This window comes from Larus michahellis, chromosome 5 (assembly GCF_964199755.1).
Source record: "Larus michahellis chromosome 5, bLarMic1.1, whole genome shotgun sequence".
In the NCBI taxonomy this organism is placed as follows: Eukaryota; Metazoa; Chordata; class Aves; order Charadriiformes; family Laridae; genus Larus; species Larus michahellis.
The window spans coordinates 59,449,376-59,467,776 of NC_133900.1; the positions used below are offsets into that span (position 1 = coordinate 59,449,376).

Consider the following 18,401-nt stretch of genomic DNA (forward strand, 5'->3'; position numbering starts at 1 on the left):
TATAGCTCCTAAAGATATAAAGGAGGTCCTCATTTCTGATAATGTAAGTTTCAACCTTGCAGATGCCTGTCCCTTTGTACCTCATTACTAAAGTCCCGAGTGGCCTCTCTTTTTCTCTTTACTCAAAGAGACAGGTAGTCTTCCAGAGCCTTCATCCCTCCAGTTTATCCCCATTAACACCAGCCAAATAGCTGTGCAGCTAGCACCTGAGAGGTGCTCATGGACCCTCTCTCCCAACTCCCTGCCATGACATGGGAAGGGGAGAAAAGCAGATGTTGTGGCACAGGGTCCTCTAGTTGTCAGATTTGAGTTGTCAAGAAAGAGATAAGTGACCTTGGGACCATGCCCTGAGGTGTGGTTTAAATGATTTGTGGCCAGGCAGCAAAAATCCTTGAACACTCTTACTGACTGTATTCATGTTATTAGCGTCATGGGTTTGGTAGCTAAAATCAGAAAGGGGAGGGAAGTGTGTGTATTTCATAGAATCATAGAATCGCCGAGGTTGGAAGGGACCTTTAAGATCATCCAGTCCAACCATTAACCTACCCTGACAAAAACCACTTCTAAACCATGTCCCTAAGTACCACATCTACCCTTTTTTTAAACACCTCCAGGGATGGTGAATCCACCACCTCCCTGGGCAGCCTATTCCAATGTTTAATAACCCTTTCAGTGAAAATATGTTTCCTAATATCCAATCTAAACCTCCCCGACATAACTTGAACCCGTTTCCTCTTGTCCTATCACTTGTCACCAGGGAGAAGAGGTCAGCCCCCATCTCTCTACAGCCTCCTTTCAGGTAGTTGTAGAGGGTGATAAGGTCTCCTCTCAGCCTCCTCTTCTCCAGGCTAAACAACCCCAGCTCCCTCAGTCGTTCCTCATAAGGTTTGTCCTCCAGACCCCTCACCAGCTTTGTAGCCCTTCTCTGGACATGCTCCAACACCTCAATGTCCCTCTTGTAGTGAGGGGCCCAAAACTGAACGCAGTACTCGAGGTGGGGCCTCACCAGTGCCGAGTACAGGGGGATGATCACTTCCCTAGTCCGGCTCACCACACTATTCCTGATACAGGCTAGGATGCTGTTGGCCTTCTTGGCCACCTGGGCACACTGCTGGCTCATATTCAGCCGGCTGCCCACCAACACCCCCAGGTCCTTAAGATTTGAGAATCTTCTGAGAATTTTTCTTTCCTACTCCTTCAGGAAGAACCAAGAGTTGTGGCAAGTGCTGGAGGACAAAGTAAGGCAAGATCTGATAAACAGAAGTTTGGAAAAGATCCCTTCTCCAAACAAGAGCAAAAACAGGTAAGGAGAAAACAGGAAGAAACATACATGGGTTTTTTAATGCTTCATTTCATGTCCAAAGATTCCTATTATGTCTGTCAGAAATCAGAAAATAAGTTCATAAATATGCGTTTTCTGACACTGTTCTGCTGTTTGTGCTTGTGTTTCCTATAACATATTTGCACATAATACGCAATAATACTATGCCTAAAAAGATTTTTTTCTGTACATATCCACAAAATTCATACATTTTTCATAAACATTGCCCATCTTCCCTATGGTTATTTATTAGAAGGTTACTTTCCGTATGCAATTTTGTATCTCATAAAACAATGTGTAAATTATCAGGGATTGGAATGGAAATTACAGTTCTGTCTATTGATATATGATTTTCTTTAGCTTCCAAAGTCACCACTTCTTTGGCAGGATATGATATAGAAAGTTACACTTTTTTTTTCCCAAGTTTTCATTTTTTAATTATATTTTTTTCATTAATATAGCTTGATGAAGAAGCAACTCGCCCTCTTGGAAGAAGCAGCATTCATTCATCTTGGATGTTTGCCTACGCATCCTCCTATGAAACAATCCGATCCACCTGTTCCGTTGAACATTGCAACTGCCGAAGCCATAGAGCTATTAGACACAGGGGAGAAGGTGTTTTTGTTCCGTGAGCCGAGTGATCCAATGCTTTCTTTGCATAATTCTACAAGGAAAAAGAAAAAGAACTTTCTTAATTCTAAAAAGGCTGCTCGTGCAAATATGGACTCGTGAGGGCGACTTCCATTCAAAGTATATCAATTAGGGAAGAGGAAGTTATTTAAAATTCAGCAAAATAATGAGGAAAAATGAAGCGTGTAGTTTAAATAACGCATGCATTGTTTTAATCTCATTTGTCTGACATTGTAAATAGCTGTAATTTTAGAATGGCGCAGTTAGCAATGTACATTGTGCATTTTTTTAATTCTTGTCAGCATATGATGCAGTAGATGAAATATGGGTGTTTTATGATGCACATTCTGGCAGACAGGACTCTTCCGTCAGTACATTTTGATAATTTTTGCACTGATTTTACTGTAGCTGTATTTTCATAATCTATATATAAAGAATATTTATTATATAAAGTAAGTACTGATTTACTATTCTTGTATTTATATACTTTTGCAATAAGCTGCAGTATAGCAGATGATATGAAGAGATGAAGTGGATGACCAACAAGTCCCCTGTTCTCTGATTTTCTGTTCTTCTAGCTGATTTTCGGTTAAATAATGTGTTCTTAATAGGGTTTGAATGTTAATTCTGCAGTCTGTGTTTTACGGTGATAGCTGGTAGTTCAGACCTTCAGCATATACATATGTACTTAGCCTTACATCCTGGGGTAACTTCAACTTTTTGCTCTTGTTTCTAAACTTACTTCAGTGGAACTATGAATCAGACTGAGGTTCAAAACTATATTAAGTATTTGCAGCCTTTTTCTTGGTGAACCAATATTATCACTCTTGCTCAGTAGAAAAGGAGAAAATGTAAATGGACATGTAATACCTTCAGAAGCTTTTTTAATTGCAGCGCTGCCAATTGTCACAATTTTAGGTGAGTATTTTTGAAGTTTTTATTCCTGGATTTCTCTAAATTGATGAGAATATAATTCTACATTTGAAAAAACAGTTTTGTTTTTTTTTTAAACCTTTCTAGTTGACAGAAAGCAACCTGTAAAAATGAACCCTAAAAACAGGTACAGAAAAACGCTAATTAAAAGAAATGCATATATTTGTTAATATTTCATTATATTCAAGCCTGTTTTGAGGTTTTTTGAACTGTATTTAAATACTATGCTCTGAGGGTACTGTGACCATACATTTTTCATGTATGGACTTTCTGTGTCTTTGTATTAGTAGGGTGCCAATTTCATTTTAAAAATTAAAATGTTACAACATACGTGCGTCTGTAGTTGGCATCTATTCCAAGTGGAAAAAACCTATTTTTTCCCCCCCACTTCTCTTGAAAAGTTTAAATATTCATCCTACAGTAAACAATAATTAGTGTTTGATATCGCTATTAGTGAATATACATTATAAAATGCATGCAGTAATTAACCTCATAATCCTAATTATTTTTTGATAGCATTCTTCAGTCTTTTCATAGAAGTCATTGCTCTCACAGAAAGAGGAGTCCGTCAGGGTTGTGGGAGTTCAGAGTTGCTATGTTTTATTAATGCATCTGGTATATTGGCCCCCAGGCGTGGGTAGGTAACGGTAAGGTCTGTCCAGCCTTGGAGGTGGGTCAGAGCTGAATAGAAGGCGGCTCTGGTGTTTCACAAAGTGGTTTGTCCCTGTGCAAGAAAAGCCAGTAGGAAAACCTGAACTGTGCTCAGGTCTGCAAGGAGTGCTTGAAAACTGAAGTACCCTCTCTTGAAAATGAGTCTCTCCCAAGATTCCTTTGCAAGCCCAGACTCTAGGCTGTTATAATATAAAAGAGAAATGGCAGTACTGATCGCAAATAAGACATTGGGGCCAAGAGCTTTAATGAGTTACAATAATACAATGCAACATCTGAATATTGCTTGCAATATCAATTTATTATCTTTAACATATAATCTGTATGTCTAATAATAGAAAGCTGATTTGTAGCTTTCTGACACCTCATCACAAATGTGGAGCAGCTCAGTGATCGTAACTGTTCTAGCATGGAAATTCGTGCCCTGCTATGAGTAAGTTTCGTATCATGCAATACGTATTCGAAGAAATGTCTAGATCTTAATGTCTTCTGTGTCTTATGAAAGAGGTACTTCCTGAAGCCCACTTCAATGAAGAGTTGTCTTACGTTCAGTTTGAGCCATTCAGAGGGCCAGCTGTTGTGCGTGCAGTTCTGTGTGTGCCGTAAGCATTAGCAACTGTATTTCACAGTTGAAGCCTTCCAAGGAACAGGGGCTGGACAAGCCCTTCAAATTAATCCCATTTGGCTCCATAGTCATCAATAAAATAAGTAATATTTTATTGATGTAAAGGCCAAAAGTAAAAAAGGCCATGTTCTTCAGGATTTTGAACGTTACCCACATGGGGCAAACTGTTCTTCGTTCTCACTAAATTAACATCAGAAAGGGACACCTTACAATTTGGCTGAATCTCCTATTTTAAACAGATGTAGCCGCAAGGCTCGGGGCCGGCGCCCGGCCGCGTCCCCTTCTTGGCGGCAGCACCGGCGGCTGCCCTCAGCGGGGGCAGTTAGGCCTCACCTCAGTTAGGCCTTCCGCCTTCACCCGCTCCCGGGACTCGGCGGGCGCTGATTGGCTGCCGTCGCGCGGGGCGGGCTCTGCCGCCGCTTTACGATTGGCGGGGATGGCGCTGACTGCCATCAGCACCCGCCAATGGGGCCGCGGCTGGGGGTGCGGCAGGCTGGGGCTGGCCACTGGGGCGCCAGGGCTGAAGCCCAGGGGAGGTGCGCGCGCGGTCGGCGGGGCCCGGCCCGGCTGAGGGGGGCGGAAGGGCGGCCCCTCCCCCCCGGACCGGCCAAGCCCGGGCTGCTGCTGGGCCGTCTCCGCCGCGGCGGCAGCCAGGCCTTGTCCGTGGCCGCGGAGAGTGCGGGGCTGGGGGGCGTCATTGCCATGCGGCTGCTACTTTAGGGGAAAAACACGCTGGAAAGGGGACAAGAAGTTCTCACGTCATTGTCACCTGGGAGCAGCCGCTGGCGTTGCCAGCCAGACCCCCCTCAGAGTCCCTGAGTTCCTCAGAGTTCCTGAGGTGGCCATGGCGAGGTGGCAGTGGTTTGGCCAGTGCTGGGGCTGCCCCTCCGGGAATTGCCTTAACCTCGCGGCATCCACCTGCCTTCCTGTGTGGGCAAGGAGAACACGTGCCTGGTGCCGACGATGCGAGGAGTCTCTGCCATAGTCCAGGAGGGTAGTAATAATAAGATGGCTTCATTGAGGGAGAGGTATAAAAACAGATCTGCAAATCATATGCATATCTTGGGCTCGATGATCTTAAAGGTCCCTTCCAACCTAGATGATTCTATGATTCTGTCACATGAGATGCGTCCGTTGTTACCAGCTGATAAGGTTGAATCAGTAGTTGACTGCAACTTCCAACAAAATCAAGAAAAACAACTGAAGTAGTCCAGTTTCCATCACTTATGTATGAGCCTACTCGTAAGTGGTGACTTGGATCACTTCTGGCTGCCTTCCTTGGCTTCTTGGTTTTCTCAGACGTACCTTTCCTTTCTTCCTCCAGAGTAGTCGTGCTCTTACTGAATATATGCTGGTCTGTTGGGCTTTTTTCTGCAATAACTCAGAATGTCTTCCCCTTCGTTCTTCTTCCCGCAGCTGTATACACTGAGCATGATGTCATATGGCATGCAATATCCCTCTGGTCAGTTGGGGTCAGCTGTCCTGGCTGTGTCCCCTCCCAACTTCTTGTGCCCTCCCAGCCTGCTCGCTGCTGGAGCGGTGCGAGGAGCCGAAAAGGCTTTGAGAGCTTAGCAGCAACCAAAAACACCAGTGCTCTACCAAAAGTATTTCTCATCTCACATCCAAAACAGCACTATACCAGCTACTAGTAAAAATTTTAACTCTATCCCAACTGAAACCATGACAGATGCAAGAAAGTGTGGTTTGTGGTGAAAATAGGAATTCCACAAATTCCTTTACTTGATGTCTGTTAGTCATAAGAAAATAACTTTGCCTTTATCATAATTGTGTAATTCTCCTCTCAACTTCTGTTGAACCCCATATACCCGTATTTACCCAGTGCTGTTTAACATCTTTGTCGGTGACATGGACAGTGGGATTGAGTGCACCCTCAGCAAGTTTGCTGACGACACCAAGCTGTGTGGCACGGTCGACACACTGGAGGGAAGGGATGCCATCCAGAGGGACCTTGACAGGCTTGAGAGGTGGGCCTGTGCGAACCTCATGAAGTTCAGCCAGACCAAGTGCAAGGTCCTGCACCTGGGTCATAGCAGTCCCAGGCACAAATACAGGTTGGGTGGAGAATGGCTTGAGTGCAGCCCTGAGGAGAAGGACTTGGGGGTGCTGGTGGACGAGAAGCTCAACATGAGCCGTCAGTGTGCACCTGCAGCCCAGAAAGCCAACCACATCCTGGGCTGCATGAAAAGAAGCATGGCCAGCAGGTCGAGGGAGGTGATTCTGCCTCTCTACTCTGCTCTGGTGAGACCCCACCTGGAGTGCTGCGTCCAGCTCTGGAGTCCTCAACACAAGAAGGACATGGACCTGTTGGAACAGGTCCAGCAGAGGGCCACGAAGATGATCAGAGGGTTGGAGCACCTCTGCTATGAGGACAGGCTGAGAGAGTTGGGGTTGTTCAGCCTGGAGAAGAGAAGGCTCCGGGGAGACCTTATAGCAGCCTTCCAGTACCTAAAGGGGGCCTACAGGAAGGATGGGGAGGGACTCCTTATCAGGGAGTGTAATGATAGGACACGGGGTAATGGCCTCAAACTCAAAGAGGGGAGATTTAAATTGGATATCAGGAAGAAATTCTTTACTGTGAGGGTGATGAGGCAGTGGAGCGGGTTGCCCAGGGAAGCTGTGGATGCCCCATCCCTGGAAGTGTTCAAGGCCAGGCTGGATGGGGCTTTGAGCAGCCTGGTCTAGTGGGAGGTGTCCCTGCCCAGGGCAGGGGGGTTGGAACTGGATAATCTTTAAGGTCCCTTCCAACCCAGACTATTCTGGGATTCTGGGATTATCGTTAGCCCAGCTTTCTGTTTGTGGTGTAATCCCTCATGAGGGACCAAGTAGTGTTTGCCAAAGCAGAGATATGCATCGGTAGGGGATAAAATGCCACAGCTATATAAAGACTCAAAGAAAATGATTTTAAGATACTTTGGTCCTTCTAACATTAAGTGGGCACTTATGGGAATGTTTAAAATTTTCAAGGTCCTCAGAGTCCATAGATTTAAACAGAATCAGTATCCATATACTTCTGGACCTGTGCAGCTGTTTGCAGTGAAATAATTATTCACCAGATTTTCTGCTGTGTCGTATTATGATCCTGTCGTTCATGTTGCATGCTGTAGTTTCCTCATGAGTGCGTTTACTGAAGTCTAATTAATTTGAATAATGAAGTTCTTTGCTACATCTCTTAATAGAGGTTGAAACAAAAAATTACAGCGTCATAGATGATAGCGTGAAGCCTACGTAGTTCCCTTTAGGAAGAATAAGACTTTTAAAAGATTGTTTATTGTCCTTGCCATATTTCGGGCTTGGCGTATTGGAGATACAGGTACTGGATTAGCATGCAAGATGTGTTGCTCACTCAGTTGTTTAGTTTTACTCTAAAATCAAGCTTTTATTTCAAATATTTCATTTTAAGATTTTTTTTGTTTTAATTAAAAAAGATCACACGTGGTAAAAAACATCTTAGGTGAGATGTACACAAAATGTTGTTATGCAGCTATTGAGCTGAAAATGTTTCCATGAAACCAGTGAGTTGAGATTTCCTACAATAACTTTCCATTTCATTTCCCTCTCCTCAGTATTATGTATTAATTTATTATAAAGTAGAATACACATACTAAGCCTAATGAGGACTAATTAATACCAAAAATGAATGACTGGATTTTCTGTTAGAGACTTTCATCATTGTGTCAAAAAGTCAATCAATTGTAATGAAAAGTGAAAATACATATATGGATGTGGCAGTTCACTACAGAAAGATATAAAAATGGAAGTAAAAGGGTCAACATTTTTGTGGAATGAATTGTTATGTTTAATAGGTAACTTTATCTTATTGCTATAATAGTTTGGGATTAATTTTTGAAGTGGCAATGTCTCTTTAATAAGGTCAATTCTGCAAAATACTCGTCTGCTTTATTTGAACCTGGGGAAATCACGCCGCTTTCTTTCATTATCTTGTATTTACCCAGCTGCTAGTTTAACACCTTTATTTCTTCTGGGGAATGTTAAGTTTTTATGCTGTTATCTTAATACAGCCCAGTGCCAATAATTACCCTGCCTTTCATCAACAGCTCTCACTTCCCAAGAGACTGACAGAAGGATTTTCAAAGCACCCAACGCCGAGTCTGCTCACTCAGCTGACCCAGTTCCCCCCCGCCCGCCCTATGCTGAAATGTTTTGCTGGTGTAACTGGTGCAGACGTAGGTGTACCGGCATAAAGCTTGTTTTCCTTACGGAATGATAGAAGCTATCTTGTCACAGGCTATTGAGAGCTGTATGAGAGTTCATGCGAGCACTTGTACCCGCCGAGCAGTATCGTGCGAGCGATGAACATTATCCTCCTGGCTGAGTGCTCCAGGTGGGACCCAGCCTTTGCCACCTTCTGCTTCTCCACTCAAGTCCTCTTCTGCAAAATGGCTGGCAAAGGCCACCAGCTCAGGTCTTCAGCGCACTCTTTCCATTTGTTTTCTTCTCGTTCACAGGGAGCAAGTCAGGGGAAGTCAGGCTCAACCCTTGTACAACCCTATACAGCATACTCACTGCTTGCCATTGTGTTGCAGACAAGCTGTGATATAAGTGGTCCCTTTAATGAGAGCTGATAATGCCCATCTCTGAGCAGTCTGTGCTTGTTGGTATATATATAGTTATTTTTGCCACCTCAGCTGTATCAAGAAGCTTGAGGGCCACGCTGACTGAAAGCAATTTGTTTTCCCCAAAGTTCAGACATTCCTCTGGAGAGCAGGAGACAGACATTTCATTATACGTGCAGGGAAATGAATTATGTTTTGAAAAAGTCAGCTTCTTCGGAGCATCTTCTTCAATTATGCCAGAGAAGCTATCTGCGGAAAAGAGGCTGTGTATTTTCAGCCACTTTTGTTTGAAGGAAGATAGCCGAATAGGAAAATAAACTAAAACCTGGAAGTGGTAGGTATCATTCCAAGCCAAAGTAGCACTCAGAATCTGAGGGCAGAACTTGGTGAGTTTGAGCGTTGGTGTTAGGCTTTAGTCCTTGATTTTGTGTAGTTGAGAAGGGCATCTGGTTACAATATGTGAATGTTTTTGTAGTTATTCAACTGAACAAAAATATCCCCTATGCAGAGTGTTTCAGAAAGAGTAAAAAATTACTTTCAGGAGTATAAATTGAAAGGCCATTAGAAAATATTTTGAGTGGATAGATGTGTAATATCTGTATTAATTGGAATAAATGTATAATTGTTTGTCAGATTTTTCCAATATGTATTTTGTACTGCTTATGGCTTGACCATCACTAGTAATTAAATCTGGTCATGTCTGCCAGCAAATTTTTATTCATTTGCTGTTGATCACTGGTAATTCGTCGCTCTAAAATTACCATCTTGGCTGTATCTGCGAATTGGCCTTTATGCATATTGCGTACGCAGGAATATGTTTGTCCCTGCTCTTTGTATGCTGTAGAAACTGGGAAATTCAGGGTTGCATTATTGAAAGTGATCTCTTTCAAAAGGATGTCTGCTTTCCCATCCTTATGTCCTGGAGAATATTGAGGAGATAGCAGGAATTAGAAGCTGTCTTTGAAGGTTTGCTGGTTTAGTTTACTGTGTGAATTCCAGCAGTGGATGAATAAAATTCCAGGAACGAAGGCCCCAGGGCACGGCATTTCACTTGTGAATAAAACAAGTGAAAAATCATACCAACACTGGAATAAGGCTGTCCTCAGCCAGCTGTTGAATATGCAGCACGGTCTCTTGTGAGCGTTGGCTCCTGGGTAGCACTGCAGCGGGGCAGAGAGGGCTCATGAGGCTCGTGACATGTCCCTCTCTTCCAAACCAGGCACAGAAAAACCGCAGGTTCAGCAAATTTCCTTTAGGCTTTTGATGCAAAGCAGGAAACTGTAATACTGATGGAGCGTGTGCTGACAAAGATCTTTAAACGCATCTCGTATGTGGCTGTCAAGAGTGAAGTTAATTTCTGATACCAAGCCTAGACTGTGGAATGAATAAAATGAGATTACAAAATTACTTTATTCCGAGAAGAATTGTATTGCTGCCTTTGTGTGTGTGTTTGAGAGGTTTTCTTCCTAATTGAAGTGTATGAAGAGAGCACTTCTAGCATTTGGAAATAATATTTACCAAGAACATGTGATAAGAAAATTGCGATAAACTGTATAAATCTGAGGGAGAAAAAAAACCTGCAGAAATGACCAGACATCTTCCTGGCTCCTCCAGTTTTGATGCATGTGAATAGTCCCTTAAATGCAATAATAGTATTTACATGAATAAAGATGTCAGGGTTTGGTTAGTACAACCCTGGTACACTGTGATTCAGTGTCGTCTCAGACCAGAGAGTAATTCAATGTGGCACAAAATCCTGCTAGCATGTTCTGCCTGTCAAAGTGCGCTCTGTGCACAGGCTACGTGCTGCAACCTGTTTTGCTTTATTTTGATCATCTAAATGTCACGGTGTCTAATCAAAGCTAAATGTCGCGGCTTTCCCCATAACTGAGAGACAGGTACTACCCTAGGATGGTTCATCTAACGCTTAACAACAGGCGGTATGGGTTGTCTTTCAAATGACTCTTAACTGCTTTGTTACTAAATGACTGTAGCGAAGAGGAAGAACTGGGAAATTTATCGAGTAGGAAAACATACTCAGATAAAAATCTATTTCTCCTCGTTTTGGACTTTTCTGCTGTGTGTGACTTCTGCAAAGCAGACGTACATTTTCGTTGTGGGTCTCGGAACCTCTTTATAGAAAAGATACCGAGTGCCAGCCATCATGGTTAGGAGGGAGAAGAACTATATTTTATTAGACTAACCAGTGTACTTGGGCAAAGCAGAGGAGCTTTTCAGCATCCAAGTCTTTCTTCAAACAAAAACAGAAAATCTTTTCAGCTTCTGGCTGCAGTTGCCAAGGGAACAATTTCAAACAAACATGTGATTAGAGCTGGTCAATATTTTTAATGAACAAATGGCTTTCATTTCAAAGCCAAACTTGTTTAACACATATTAAACAAAACTGGAAATAAAAACATTCAGTCTGGTTTGTTTCCACTTTCCTTTTTCCTCTTTTCACTTAATTCTTTTAAAAGTCTGAAAATCTTGTATTTTCCCTTTTCCTTGAATTTATGAAAATAAGCCCTTTTTTAATAGAGGCAAAACCTGTTGCGAAACACTTGGATAAAAGAGTTGTTCATTTTAAATCAGTCATTTAGGGCTAAATCCACAATCTTGGGACCTTTGTTGGTACTAATAATAGGGTATGTATTTAAGTATCCAATATCCGAAATGTGATCTTCAATGAATTCTTCTCCACTACAGCCTCACCCTAAAGGCACCTACATTTCATAAGCCTTGAACCTTTGTTTTCCACAGTTGCCTAAATGTTGATTGGTAGTTACCTGCTGATGATCCTGAAGTAGTCCGGTCTCACTGGGGCTGCGTAGCTTGGTGTCTTATTTATCCTGACACGTGTTTATCATCTAGAAAATTGATGGAGGTGGCTCAGTTGAGGCTCTACAGCTGCGTGCTGCTCCCAGACCAGCGTATTGTACGTGGTCACTTGTGGGGCTGGGCAGATGTGGGGGTAGCCGACTGACACAGATCACACTAGCTAGAGGAATCAAGACATATAAATGCTCTTTTTATTTAAGTGGGTTTGGTTTTTTTTCTTTCTAATGCCTTCCTGATAAGCCAGCAGTGCTTTACAAGGTAGGAGTGTGTCTTTAAAAAAGATGTTTTAATGGTTCATCCTCAGGAAACAGTCAAATATATAAAAAATGGCCCTGGAAATCATATGAAGATGCAACTTGAGAGCCCTCCCTTGCTTATATGAATGGAGGCAACATAAGCTTGAAAGCACAGTTATTCTCTCAAACCAGGCTGAGTTATGATACTGTTATTGCCACAGAGGTAGCCTTTACACTGTCTAAATTCTCTAAAATCCTTAATATAATTGACTGAAGTTTGAAAATTCAATCAATTCACATGTCTTAATTTCAGGGACTAAAACTGCCACCACATATTAATGGGTGAAGAAACGTGAGGCAACAAAGTCACGGAGGCTCAGCACGGGGCTCGTTCCGGACCCTTGGTGCAGTCGGTCTGAAGGCAGCAGAGTAAGCCCTTTGCTCTTTGCCGGGGGATGTCATGCAGTACTTTAGACTGTCGCTTCATAACCGTCACAAGACTTTTGAATGAATGAACCATTTCTGGTGAGCAGTTCAGTTCTGGTACGGTCACGCTGAGAAATACCTCTCGGCTGAAAGCAATTAATTTGCTGCATTGAGCAGTTGATGCAGGTTGGTGTACCCACAGCCCGTGCCCCTTCTCCAGCCGCTGTGAGCGAGGACTGGGGCTGAGCCCTGGGGGCAGTTAGGTACGGACCCTTTACAGGACACCAAAGGATATTATGAGGCCAATATGTTCAGGACATTGCCGTGCTCAGCTGTATCTCGCTGTGCTGTGGGCGAGAGCCTTGGTTTTATCGCTGCAGATTGTGTTAATCAAAATGAACACCAACAAATCTTTAGACTCCTTTCGTGACAGTTAATATCTACAGAGCCTAAGAGGCTGTCTTGGAGATATATTTTCCTGGGAGCGCGCGACTGTATTGCTGACATAAGAAATCTGCTAATTCTTGCTGTTGGAGATGATGCCATTGTGCCCAGGAACTGCTGCTGCAGTGGGCTGAAACGCAAGTACTTACTCATGTGCCATGCAATTGAGTTTCAGAAATTAAAAGTGTTGATCATATCTTCCCATCAGTCCCAAGAGGAAATTTTACGGGTTGTTTTTTTCCTTAGTTCTTCCTGAGGCTTGAATTAAATAACCAGCGAGCTATGTGTGCATATGTACTTTATGAAACAGTGGTGTTACATTACACATCTGCGAGAATTTCACTCGGAGCCAGATCTTGAGCACAGATCCATTGATGTTAACAGATGTATCCTAATTGATACTCCTTGAAGCTCTTTTGATGATTCATATGTTTCGGCTCCATTGGTGGGTTGTTGGTTTTTGGTTTTTTTTTCTTTTCTCTTTTTGCTTTAGCATAAATATATAAACAGAAGAAATAAATACATCTCTGTGTGATTCCCATATTGTAACTGGAAACAAATTCTTAGACCTGCAATCCATTTCTGCTCTATTCATCCTTGTATACCCTCCCATTGACTAGGGAATTTTAATTTCATTTGATTCCCACCGCAGTTAAACTGAATAATTCTAACTACTGCTTTGCATTTGGACTGTCTGGTAATACCAAGCAGCCTTCCAGCATATAGAGAGAATTGCAGGTGGAATGACAATTACCAGTCTGATACTGCACACTGTGGGCATGTACATCAAAGTGTAATTTGCGTCTCTTCCTTTCACTTACTTTCAGTGTTTTTTATTCTTTTAAAAAGGAATTCTTTGTGTTTCAGTAATACGGACTTCATATTACTTCCATTCGTCCAGTATTTGTTTTGAAAAAAAACACAGTAAAGAAGTATTGCTGCTCCCATTTAACAGAGAGGGGAAATGAAGCACAGAATGAATAGATTCAAAGAAAGAGAGAGTGGTCTTTCCAGCCAGTGCTATCATTTAGCATTTATCCCACAAACCTCAGTTATGAGTAGCTGATGCCATCCCTTCCCAATGAGGAGTGAAGAACGGCTGATGCTATTTCACAAGTGCCCTCAGCACAAAGGCCTGTGGGAGCAGTGGAGGGAGAAAGGCAATAACAAAAGTACTTCTTGAGCATGCAATGATTTGAAGGTCATTTTCTTGAGCATTGCAATGATTTGAAACTCTTTCACTTCAGATAATGCAGGGTGGTCATTAAAAAGAGCATCTTTATTACTGATATAATTTTAGTTATTACTTGATAATACCGTACATTTCAAAAGTGCTTTAGTTTGTATGCCATTGTGAAGCTAGTAGCTTTTAAAAAAAGGTGATTGCAAAGAAGTTAGTGTGGAATTAAGGGCTATCAAGCCAATTCTACCACTATTATTTCAGTGAAACGTATATGGATAAGATAAAGGCATGGGATGCGAGTTTCTTTCCTTTTAGTGAATAGAAACCTGTTCAAGCTGTCATGAGGTTAAAATAATATAATGTCAGATTTAAAATTCACAAGTATGGATGGAGTCATCAGGAAGGGCTGCAATCAGCATGCAGAGAGTATAAAAGCTTTAAAAAGATGTGTCTGGATACAGCCCTCCTGAAGCTCTGTTTCAGGTGGTAGTTCTGGAACAGCAGTGAATTTCTTGGTCTAGCAGAGTAAGCACTAAGTCAGGAGTAAGCACTGGGTTCAGAGCTATCGCTTAACATTGTCTTGGATTAGTCACTTCATGTTTTGTCTGAAGTGCTGATGTTATTAATAGATGAAATAATGATATTCAAATTACTATAATCATAACTGTTGATTGTAGTTGATTGGAAAATAACTATTCTGGTTGCTTTTTCTTGAAGGAAATTTTGATTTGTTTCCACAAAATCACAGAAGTAGCATTTTGCTCATACTTCAAGTGTTTTGATTAAAAATGTGTCCCTTCTCCCCTGGGACTGCTGTTCAGGGCTGTATTCCTCGTCCGTGCTACGGGCAGGGCTCACTAACTGGACAATAGGGGAAGGCACCTACTTCAGTTATTTCCATTGCATTTCAGACCATGGCTGCTGGGCTCTGCATGTTACCAAAAAGAGGTACAAGGGATTGCTGGGAACAGAAGACATACAGAGGTTTAAAACCCAGGCTGGCCAAAGTGCGAGTTCTTATCACATAAATGTATAAATGTATAAAACTCAGAACTTGTCAAAACAGAAACAAAACAAAAAGGCTTGCTGCTACTACTGAGATCAAAAGTTACTTAGAAGACAACATGAAAAAGAAATCAAGCTTTGATTTAGGCTTAACTGGTAGAAAAATTGAGAAAACAGATGGTTTCCCTGTCTCGGTTCCTTCCCTTGCTCTGTAATTCTTCAGGTGGGGTGTGAAGAAGCGAGGTGGACTGACGGGAGGGAGCCCATCTCTGGGCGCTGTCTGGGGATCCCCACCGTGCTGCATCCCCGCATCGTCGCTCTGCTCCTCAATGAAGACTGAAGCAGGGAGAGGCTGTTCCTGCCACGACCTGTGGCCTGGCCTCCCCCAGGACTCTCCTCGCCTGTATTGTCCCTCTTTCGCATACTGCCCCTTCCCTGCGCTTTTCCCTGGGAACCGCATCCATCTCCTCATGATTTTTCCAAGGGAAAGAGGGAAAGAAAAAGGAAAGAGAGAAAGAGAAATAAAGAGGAAAAGAAAGAAAGGGAAGGAGGTAGGACAGGAAGGAGGAAGAAAGGAACAAAGGAAGGAAGGAAGGAAGGAAGGAAGGAAGGAAGGAAGGAAGGAAGGAAGGAAGGAAGGAAGGAAGGAGAAGGAAAAACAAGAGAAGAAAAAAAGAAGGAAAAAAAAAGAGAAAAAGTAAAAAAGAAAAAGCCCAGGTATCTCTAGCAACAGCATGACCAGAGAGGCAGCGAATGCAGTTCTCTTTGCAGTGCTCTCCTACTCTGAGATTTACCAGATCTGGACAAGAACTGAGCCTCTCTGTTATTCTTTTATCCGCTCTCATTTTGCCTTTTGGGAAGCAAAATCGGAATCAAAGAGCAGCAACAATTCTAGTTCCTCTCTTTTTTCTCCTGAAGAGACAGCTAAATACTTTAATGCCATTAAAAAGACTGACAAATAAATGTATTTCCCATTTAAAAGAATTCACCACTACAGGTGAAGGGAAAGAGGAAAACAGCGTTGTTAAACTGAATTTCACTTTGTCTTTCACTTTTCACATGCTTTAACAGTTTTCTTCTCCTTCTTTATATCTTTAAGATAGGGTTAAAAAGATTTAATGGAGGTTGTTGCTATGGTGCTCATACCAAGGTGTCCGCATTCATTCCTCTGAACCTTGGTTAGTGCTTGTACATGTTTATAGCTTTGTCTGGATCTATTTGCTATCAAAATTAACGGAGTGCACCCCAGCTGGTAGAGAACATGTGCTTGTTTTTGCCTTGAGAAGATGCAGAATAAATGTAATGTGAAAGAAAGGTCTGCAGGCCTTTTTTTTTTTTTAACACTTCTAAAGTCTTTTCATAGACTCAGAATGTGCGTGTGCAGAGAGAGACATGAGAGATGCTATATTTGGCAATGTCTGCAAATCAAGGGACAAATTATTTAGGTTTTTTTAATAGCTTTACAAAACTTTACAACTGATTGAGCAGTCCTTGCCAGCTGATATCACAAAGAGGTAATCCTGAATGATGTCATCATTAGAGCCTTGTAGAAGGGAAAAAATAAAAGGAAAAAAACCCAGTTAGTGAATCTGATCTACGCCATAGCTCCCTGCTCTAACATTGGCCGTCATCGGTTTTTTAATACTGGTTTAATTTTTTCTGATCACGCGGGCATTTAGCTTTAAAAGGTGAAATTGTCTCCAGTCCTTCCTCTGGACACAGAGCAGGGGAGAAGGTCCAAGGAATTCCCAACCCTTTGCACACCTTGCACCTAAGTCCTGGCCAGAGGTGAGGGGCTGATCTCCACGTCCAGCCTTTGCTCCGGGGAGCTGGTCATGCTGCTGAGCTCCATCGGTGACACGGGTGGCCTTTTCCTCTGGAGACACTGCCCTGTCCTAACTCTCTCCAGCCTTTGCGCACAGCAGTGCCTGTGCCGACACCGTGGCAATCAGGTCCTCCCAGAGACAGAGCATAAGACTGATAGCTTCTCTGAACACACCATCAGGTCAGGGCTCGAATTAGTGTTATTGTACTCTAGCAGACTTAAAAGAGAGAAATCCACTATGAAGTATCGCATAATTAAACTGCAGTCTGTATCATTTATCTGTAGCAAATACCTTCTATTAAAGTGTTCATCTTGGAGTTGAAGAGCGTTTCAATCCAAAAGTGCTATTTTTTCTGATCAAAAGGTGCCATTTTTTCTATAGGATGGGCTAAACTGTGGTAATACCTGAGTGAACGCATACACAATGAGCTGCAAGAGCTTGTGTTTCTGATGGCTATACATCTTTTTCCTTGTAGTTCTCTAATATTCCTCCATTTATGAGCTGATGGTAGTATCAGTCATTTGATTAGTAAGTACCACCTGTGGGTTTAGGTCGCATATTTGTCATCCTCCCTCCTGAGGTAAACCTGATGTCCTGGAGAAACACAGCCCAGGAGGTATTCTGAGCTGCACATGCATGAGATGTGCAGTTGTTCTGATTTAACATGGCAGTGTTTCTCTCTGTGACAAGGAAATTTTCCCCACCAGATAATCAATTATACTTGTTCCAAAATAAAGGTTCTTTCCTACTGATTAAAAAAAAAATTAAATAAATAAACTGTGTCCTTATTTGTGAGGAGAGGATGACTTCAGAAGTGTGGACTGCCTGTATTAGAGGAGAAAGTCCATGCACCAGTCAATGCGGATGAAAGTCTCTGCTGAAGCTCTTGGCCTTGGTGGTGCAGCCTAAGCGTACCACCTTGAATGCTCTTCTTGGAGCCAGGTGTGGTTTAGGTTATGGCAACAAGAAAGCGTGTGTGTGTCCTGGAAAAGTTATTCCAAAATGTCTTAAGAAGGGCTTTAACTGGCCCATCCAAAGGTCTTTTGAAGTCAGTATTGTGTCCCCAGTGGTACCATAACTTAATGCCAAGGGAAAAACAAGAGCTGGGCAAGCAGGAATCATCCTTTCCCAGCTTGCAGCTATTTTAGCTCTCTGACATTTGGATGCGTTTTCTATGTTTTCAGTGGGTTTCTTTTTCATCTATTTCTTCACCCTTGTGCCCATGTAAGTTTAGCACTCATGGCATCCATTGGCAATTAGTTCAACAGGTCTATTTGTTAAGCAGTACATCATTTTGTTTGTTTTGTATAAGTAGGAGTTGACTTAGGGCATAAATAATAGTGTGCAAAGTCCCTTCAAAGCAAGTCTTTTCTGCAGCCCGCCCGTCTTCGTCTCCCGCTCTGGCAGGAGCCGCTCTTTGGGAGCCACATTCCTCCTCAGCTCATGTGGCTGCCAAAGGAAGAGGCCAGCACCGCGTGGCATCACTCACCAAGCTGTCTTGTTTTTAAGCCATTGATGCTTACTCTACCATAGCTTTCTATGCTAATTGAACAGAGAAGTAAAAATTCCCCTTCTTCATAATAAATAATATGAAAGTGTCACTTTGAAAATTACCTCCTGGCAGTTTGGTGACTCACAGTAGAAGTTTTATCTCAACACAGTTTGATTTT

The 18,401-nt window shown here is 42.5% G+C and overlaps 1 protein-coding gene across 4 annotated transcripts in view; it reads left to right on the plus strand.

Annotated features, from left to right (window-relative positions):
- Positions 1-2,204, plus strand: part of EVC2 (EvC ciliary complex subunit 2) — an 81,722-nt gene extending 79,518 nt beyond the window's left edge. For all 4 annotated transcript variants that reach the window (XM_074587579.1, XM_074587581.1, XM_074587580.1 and 1 more), the window contains exons 21-22: positions 1,202-1,303; positions 1,783-2,204. In XM_074587579.1, coding sequence (XP_074443680.1) covers positions 1,202-1,303; positions 1,783-2,053 — 373 coding nt within the window. In that variant the 3' untranslated portion in view covers positions 2,054-2,204. The remainder of the gene's footprint in view (positions 1-1,201; positions 1,304-1,782) is intronic.
- Positions 2,205-18,401: the final 16,197 nt, after the last annotated feature.